This window comes from Pavona decussata, unplaced genomic scaffold (assembly GCF_977016875.1).
Source record: "Pavona decussata unplaced genomic scaffold, jaPavDecu1.1 SCAFFOLD_23, whole genome shotgun sequence".
Taxonomy (NCBI): domain Eukaryota; kingdom Metazoa; phylum Cnidaria; class Anthozoa; order Scleractinia; family Agariciidae; genus Pavona; species Pavona decussata.
In genome coordinates this window covers 453,582-461,816 of record NW_028145446.1, presented here as the reverse complement: position 1 = coordinate 461,816, position 8,235 = coordinate 453,582, and the positions used below count along the sequence as shown (strand labels likewise).

The following is an 8,235-nucleotide window of genomic DNA, read 5'->3' as shown; positions in this document are numbered from 1 at the left end:
AGCATTTGCTAACAGCTTTTAGGTTTAGGTTCCTCAGCCTCGGTCAGACACACCGACTATACACGTGTATAAGAAAAAACACTGATTCTGGGATTGTGCCAGCATTGTGGATGGAACAAACTGCCGGATGATCTTTTGTTGGAAGTTCAACAAAAACAAAATCTCCGTTTTCAAGTAAATATTTGAACAAACCCGTGAACATGCGAGAAGAACCTTACAAATGTCGGTGAACTGATCACAACACTTTTATTCCGTTCTACCAGTGAATGAAATGAAACTTTATTCACAACAAAGTTTACGCTTGAATCACTCCAAGAAATATACATCTGTTTTTATTTTCTGTCATTCAAAGCGATGATTCCTTGTTGTTCTTTGAGTTTAAGATCGGTGGACGGAGAGTATATTACATGAAACTCTTTACAAACAAGTTACGGAAAATCTGGGATTGTAAAAAAAAAATGGTTATAAGCCTAAGGCCAACGCAAGCAAGAACGCGACACTACGGCCGTTAATGACCAAGCTCCTATTTTTGTAAGGAGAAAAAACCCACTAGTTATCTCTCTAAAGTAAACGGATTATTTTACAAAGTTCGAATTTATCTAAGAAATACATAATATATCGTGATATGAAATATTAAATATTACGTGATTTGTTTTCTTTAATACTTAGCTTTGATTTCATCATTTTCCCTTCCATCTGATTCCGTATCTATAATTACAAAATATTCTCTATTTCATATTTTTTCTGAATTCATATCTATATTTTAAATCTCATAGATCAACGTCTCTTTTTTTTTTTTAGTGAATGCCGCAAATCCCGGCCAAACGGGTCGCTTTGGATGCTCAGATTGTCACTGGTTCATCCATTCCCCCTTGTTTGGCTTGAGTAGTTAGCATCAAGTTTTAAAAAAACGACAAACTTGAGCGGTAGAACTGATAACAACGTGACCATGCTGGACTTTATCGCCATTTTCGACCTTTGCCGGACTGCGTTCGTTTGCGGTTTCAATGCAAAAAGGACCTGCGTTTTAGCTTTACTGACACTGACTTAGTTAACCTGACGGTTTTAAAAGAATCTTTTTCCTTTTACGCGACAGCAAACAGGTTTAAAATGCTAAGTAGAGAGAACGGCAAACGTCAGATTCTAGTTTACTTTTCCTAAAAAAAATAGTAACTGGAAAGTACTAAACTTTCAGAACTTTACTTAGAAGCAGCAAATTGCGACCGGCAAACGTAAGGAAACATGATCACGCGGTCAGTTTTGCTATTTGCCGTGATGCGAATTTCTAATCTCTCAAGACTTTCCTGTGCTCTTTAAGAGCTGAAATATCTTACTCTATTTTAGACTCGCAGCCTAGACATCTTCCCTGGATGTGACAAGATGTTGCTTGTTCGTCCGTCGGCTTCGTAGGGCGACCAAAAAACATCAACTCCTATAGAGTAATACACATATAGGCTGCACGTACATACATAGCTTATGGATAAGTGAATGACTATCGTAGTTATGTACGCAATTTATGTAGTTGCCAAAAAGAAAGTGAATTCGAGGTGAGGTGATGGAAGAGGAATATATCAGAAATTACCCCACCTACCCAACCCTAGATTATGCCTTTAAACCGGGCCTCAAGTAAGTCACGGATTTTCTCTACTGCCGAGTTTTACCTTGTCCGCCAGGATCCAGTTATTGGCTTAATCGCTAAGTTTGGGTTTACGTTTTACGACGGGCTGTGCATATAATTGATTTAATATAAAAGCGCTGTCACTTCTGCTACGATTCAAAACAATAAGGTTGATCGGTTTACATAAACCACAATTGAATTAGCTCCAACTTGATTCATGTTGTCAATTCGGAGACTTGCATTTGAACATTGAGAGAGTGGTTAATCACATACTTAGCTTGAATGTAGAATAAACGAACTGAACAGCAATCTATTGAAAGTCTATTCCCGAATTTCAATAAATCAAATGATGCAAATGAAGAACTGACATTTGGACAGCCTCGGCTGATATTTTTTTTTTCACCGAGGCAAGCTATTCAAACAGTTAACTATCTTCACTCGCAGGCGTTTCCTCCTCAGGCTTTTCGTCTTCGTTTGGTTTTTGCGTTTCCTCTGTCGCTTGCTGTTCTTCAGCCTGTGGTTCATCTGCGGGTTTAGATTCCTCAACCTCGTCCACAGCCGTAGATTGCGTTTGCTCGACCGCAGGTTTCGTTTCCTCTGGGTTTTGATCTTCCACTTCTGGTTTTCCTTCCTCTTGTTTCACCTCTTCATGTTGTTCGTGAACTTCACTTTCCCCTTCTGCTGGCTTCTCTTCACTCTGTTCTCCTCCTTCTCCACTGTCCAGCTGCTGTTCAGGGCTGCTTTCAGCCGGTGGCGCTGACTCTGTTTTTACGGCGCTCGCCTCTCCCTCGTCCACCGCCTCGTCTTTTGGAGCTGCGCTTTCTTGTTCGGTTTGATTGCTTTCCTCTACAACTTCGTCCTTTTTTGCCTCCTCTTCTGGCTGGCTAACTTGTTGATCTCCGTCAGTAGCATCCACTTCCTCGGCATTTTGTGGCGGTGGGTTTTCGGAGGGAGTTTCCTTGGATTCCTCGCCGAGAGGGTCTTCCCGTGGTCCATCTTCTATCTGCTTCTCGGGTTCTGAACTTTGCGGCTGGTCAACAGTCGCTTCTTGGTCTGCAAGCAAAACAAATGTGAAGATAAATGTTAAGTTTGCACTTGAAAACATGTCAAGAATTTTATGCATAATCTCGTACTTTTCTTTGCCCGAAAAGCTTCAATAAGTCGCTTGAACATTGCAAGTACTTCGTCGCTTTCTTCTTCTACCCTTATAGCTAGAGCTGAACAATCAGAAAAAACAGGCTCGGAGCAAGTGCTCGAAGTTCCGATTTTTATTGACCTATCAGAAGCTGTTCCGAAAGTTGTCGTGCCAGCTGGTAGTCGATCGGTTTTGACTCGTAATTTTTTGCAGACTGGGAACCAATAAGCAAAACAAAGAGTAACCCAGGTTAACGGCTAGGGTAAGCGTGAACCAGTAATAGTGCCGAATCACAAGTCACAAGTCGTAACAACAGTTGGCAAAGATACGTGAACTGCTGCCGACCAAAATGATGCAAGTCTCAAACCTCGTTCGCATGGTCCTCTCTCCTCAAGGGCCCTGGGAGCGAGGTTGGCAAGTCTCGCATTTGTCGCTCGAAAACCTGTCAAGTACGAGTTTCAGGCAATCAAACCTCGCGAAGTCTTGTTGTTGTTGAAGTCTTTTTCGTGAACTGCACAAAGTGACATTAGTTGAAAAAACGCCTATCAACTTTTTCGTTTATCACAGTTTCTCTTAATATGGGAATATTTGTTCGGCATGCGTAATACTGAAAAGGGCGAGAACTCCGAAGAGAAGGTTATGAAAACATTTCCCGCCAAAATCCGCCTGCAAAATGATTCTTGTTTGTAGAGTAGCACGAATAGAAAACGCGACATCGCCAGCTTTTTGGAGAGTGTACAAAGCTAGTTTGCAACCACTGGGCGCACCGCAACCAGAATATTTAAAAATCTTCAGATGTCGCGCCAGTATGGACTTTGACCCCCGAATTTGCGAGCTTTAGGAAAATTCCGGCTTGCCTTATTTTGCTCTCTTGATGAATTAATTTTTCCATGTCCTTAGAGTTTTAGATGACAAAACAACCAAAGCAAACGCGAGTTTTTCTTCACAAGACCCAAAAAGGCAGCTTGCCGAGTGAGATAAAAGCGCTTTTATGTGGATCATGTGTGATCTTTTTTTTCCATTTCACAATTTTCAGGTTTGTCTCGTAAAAAACACCTGTCGTGGGACGTGTCTTTCATAAGCTGTTATCGTATTTAACTGAGACCAACAGGCTCCAATTTGAGACAACTTCTCAATGATAAAAATTTAACGAGTGGGCTTTTAGCATCTCATGAACAGTAATTTTTTTATTTATCTTTTTTAACATAAAATGTTTGTTCGGGAAGTTAGAAGCTTGGTGCCCTTCGCTCCGAAGTGTCATTTTTCATGTGGGAGAAAAAACTCAGTAGGATACCTTTTATCGATTTAACAGTGGCGACAAAACAGCTTGATGCATTTCATCAATTTCACTTAATTTTTTAGGGAGACGGACAGTCTCCAAGCCTTCATATTGAAAGAAATGTAATGAAGTCATTGGGGGTCTGATTTCTGATCAGCGAAAATATATCACAGGGAAAGAAACGTCCATTGTAAGCAAGTTTCTTCTTATCATTTTGCAGAGAAAACTGACGAAATTCCTTGTCAGAACAAAATTAAGTAAGTTTTTTTTTTCGTGTTCGCACTTATTCGTGTTCGTACTAGAAAAAAAAAAAAGCTTTTTCCCGGGTTTATAGATAATCACTTCGGTTTCTGTGCAGTTTAAACTGCCGGCGATTTGAAGGCGCCTTTTAGTTTCGAGATTTCGTAAAAATCACCCAACCAAAACAAATAACGCGATAAGCCAACCAAAAACATGCAGCCAAGTATGCAACCGCGTGCAAAGCGCAGCAAAGTGAGCAAAAGCCAGGCCTCTGATTGGTTGAAAAACAGAAGGATTGATAACAGTAGGTTGCACGTCTTTTTAGTAATTACTTAACTAACTCAGCAAAAAAAAATAACACCCACAACTGCAAACTTTTCATCGATCACTGACCAAACGTCCACTGAGGGCATAAAACTGTCAAATTAAATCTGAGCAGTTGAATGAAATGGAGCGCAAACAAGGTTTTCGGCGCCGCTTACTCAAGCATAGAAATACCAAAATTTTGAAGGAAACAAACAGTCAAGTCATGATCTATAACAAGCGAACAGAATTCTTAGCAAAACGAAATTTATCAAACCAGCAAAAGGATTCAGTTTTCAACAGGCGGGATGGCTGCCATATTACTTGATATTCATGAAAATCATGCGTTCGGAACAATTTTGGCGGTAAAATGAAGACAATTATGAGGTTAATTCATTTCATGGTTCTTCATCGAAACTTATCAAATTTATTCGAACACAAACGTAGGAAAATTATACACCTTCCATTACATTAATAAAGCGATTTAACGGCCACAAAAATCGAACTATACGAAATTATTTCAGAGAAAAAGCCTCCTGATAGTATTCTTATCTAGTCGTCCTTGGAATCGTCGCTAGTTTGGGAAACGTTCTGGATCATTCATCTGTAATTGTTTGTATAACAGTAGAAGTTTAAGTCCGATGTAAAGTTGTTATTTTTTAAAATAAATTAGGAAAAGAAAGGAAAGACTTCTAGGTACAGCCATACTTTTCAATTTGTACTTAAACGTCTATAGCCAATGTGATAAATATTTTAGTCTTTACAGGAAAAAAACACTTTATGGAAATGTTTTAACCTCAAATCCCCAAACAACACGGCAGATATCACTCAGGAGAAATGATTGTCGCTTTAAATACGAACTGCCCCCCAAGTAGGAAAAAGAAAATTGTACAATAAATGTAATGCGAAAATCTCGAAGGAAATTTACAGTTCTTTTAATTACATTTTGTTTAGTGTTTTGAATCTATTTTTTCCATAGCAACATTTCATTATTTATTTTGCTACTTTAAATTTTTCCCTTTATTATTCAAAACATATGTTTATTTTTTGGCTCGGAAGTAGACACAAATGAAAAGATTTCTATTGTTGTTTTTTCTGAGGTGTGCTTATAGCAACGCTTTATGTGTTTGAATATGTTCAAAGCTTACTTCGATGCGTACATTTTCCAACTTTATACTTATAGCAATAGGGTTAATATTTTGTGTACACCAAAATAAAGTTTTCAGCAAACATTGGTATTTTTTGAATATATCAAGCGAATTGAAAATACGATTCACCCGCCTTTTCATTTCGTTATTGCGACAAAATTAGAAATTTCAGAAAAAAAATAATAAAAAGATTTATATCTTTTACGGACATTTTTACTCTTCCTCCTAAAAAGCTTACATATGCATATGCTTTTCATCCTTTAGCTAAAAATAAAGCCGCTTTCCTAATGTCATCTCATCTACAAAGAAAATAAATTAAAAAGCTTCCACAGACACAACATGTCATAGTTCATAAGGCAATTCGCGCCATACACTGCAATTGATTCTATGCCTAAATTTACTTTAAATTTACTTTATTATTGATCGAACTACCAACATACTGTCTGAATACAAATCGCGGCTTGGGTTATGAGATTTTTAATTTTTCTGGGCCTGATGTTGGGATTATGATTTCCAACCACGAAAAGTATAGGCCAAAAATAGCCACTTAAATTTTGTGATTAAGCACATTTTGAACTCCTTCTTTTTTCGCCTCGGGAAAGTGGCAATGCATTTCACACCGCATATCGCAACAATTTATTTTTTGGAAACGTGACTTGTGAAAGAAAATGAACAACATATGAATTGAATGGACATCATTCGTACCTACTCTGACCGCATGGAAATATCAAATTTCTCTGTTGAGCAGATATCATCTGGTATATTACAAGCGTATGCGATTGACACTTTGGTTTAAAATATATACATGATCAATTATTTTTCCTTCGTGGTACATACTATTAAAGTAACAGTTGGCAATACATACGTGGTTTAGGTTCTTCAGTTTGATTACTGTCGGCCTGTGGATCTTCCGCTTGCAGGGGCTCATCCTTTCCGGGCTTCGCCTGATCTACATTTGGTGTTTGGGGGTCGATCGACTCTCCCTGATGTGTCTGTGGAGCAGGAGCGGGTGGTGATCGCGTCTCAACCGTCCTCGCCTGGCTACTAGCACTACAACCCATTGAAGCTGTACAGTTCTGTTCCCGACCTTTCTCAGTGTTAGCTTATCAAACAACTGATCGTGTCGGCTTGGGGTTTTTATGCCCGAGTGATTTCAATATACAGGATGAACTGTCACGCGCGGGCATCTGTATAAAGTGATTAAAACAAGCGAATAACCCGTGGTGTTTATACCTGTTTACATCCGTTGCCGGGCAACGCCTGTCAACGGTAAGTCAATCTGTCGCTCGGGTGAATGGCTGTGTCGCTCTATCACAGTACAGTTTATTTACAGAAATGGCATTAAAAATTTAACAAAACAATGTTTGCCGTTGCAGCAAAATACTTTGTGTTTTTTTACGTTTTAAACCCCCCAAAAGCTATTTAATCGCAGTGAGCCATGTTTTGTCTAAAACATAAATTTCAAAATTTCCTATATTTTGACAATTTGTTGCCTTGACAACAAGAAGAGTGAGCATTGCCAGACTGTCCCGTTCTTTTTATGCGAAACACATTTTCCTTGAGTTTTTTCGTTGTGGCGACAAAAGTAATTAACCTGGTTAATTACTGAATAGGGATAATCGAAAAGTGATGTAATGAATCGCTGACTAGAACTGGCCTGGCAACATAGGAACTCCATTTTATTCCTTGCATCATTTCATTGTCTACGATCCCTTATCGTGCTAAAAATCTACTAAAACCCCGCAAATTTTGGGCTCCTGGCGACGCCACTCAATGCAGCCAAGCTGTAACTAAAACAGTGTTGTTTGTAGCTCGAATACTAACTTGTACTTTAAATAGCAGAAACTTGTCAAAATTTTGAGAAAATTTATTGGTCAATTCCTGCGGACTTCCTCGTTACCTTTTAGTTGGGTGCCGTGTCGTGAGTTTTCGACCTTTCCTCTTTCTGTCGTGAAAACTCTAAAAAATCTTTACCTTTTTAGGCATAACTCTGGTGTATTCGAAGCTTTTTCTTCCGCTGCGCTAGCCTTCCACGCAGTCGTTTTTAGGGGACTCGTATTACCTCCTCCCCACAAACGTTTGTGGGGAGGAGGTAATACGAGTCCCCTAAAAACGACTGCGTGGGAGGCTAACGCTGCATTAGCCTTGGCCAGGAGCCCAGACTTGGCGGGGCTTTGATGGAAATATCTCGTTCACGTTTCAAGCAATCCAAAAACTCTATCATCATCCCGTGAATCTGTGTTGTGGGGTGTTTTGTGAATTTTTGGGTGATTTGGGGGTACATTTGGGAGGAGAAGTTATTCTAGAAAGATTGGTAAAATTAAGAGAACTAAGAAATATTGAAGATTTAATGAAGTTTTAAAATTGGAATTTGTAGTTAATAATTAATAGACGGACACCAAGTTAGTCCACTAGCAACCTGGGGTGCTCTTGCGTGGGTAGCAACTGTCTGTTAGTGTTCCAAAAATCATTTTCTTTCTTCTATCCCTTCCTAAAACCTCCTCAGATTTCA

General features: G+C 39.1%; 1 protein-coding gene across 1 annotated transcript; it reads right to left on the bottom strand.

The window, feature by feature from the left end:
* Positions 1-227: 227 nt before the first annotated feature.
* LOC146485952 (uncharacterized) lies at positions 228-6,920 on the bottom strand. The gene is made up of 2 exons (XM_085102614.1): positions 6,589-6,920; positions 228-2,671 (listed from the first exon to the last, which is right to left on the bottom strand). Exons 1-2 carry the CDS (start codon positions 6,782-6,784, stop codon positions 2,043-2,045), a joined length of 825 nt encoding a protein of 274 aa, XP_084958740.1. The 5' UTR covers positions 6,785-6,920; the 3' UTR covers positions 228-2,042.
* Between the last annotated feature and the right edge of the window lie 1,315 nt (positions 6,921-8,235).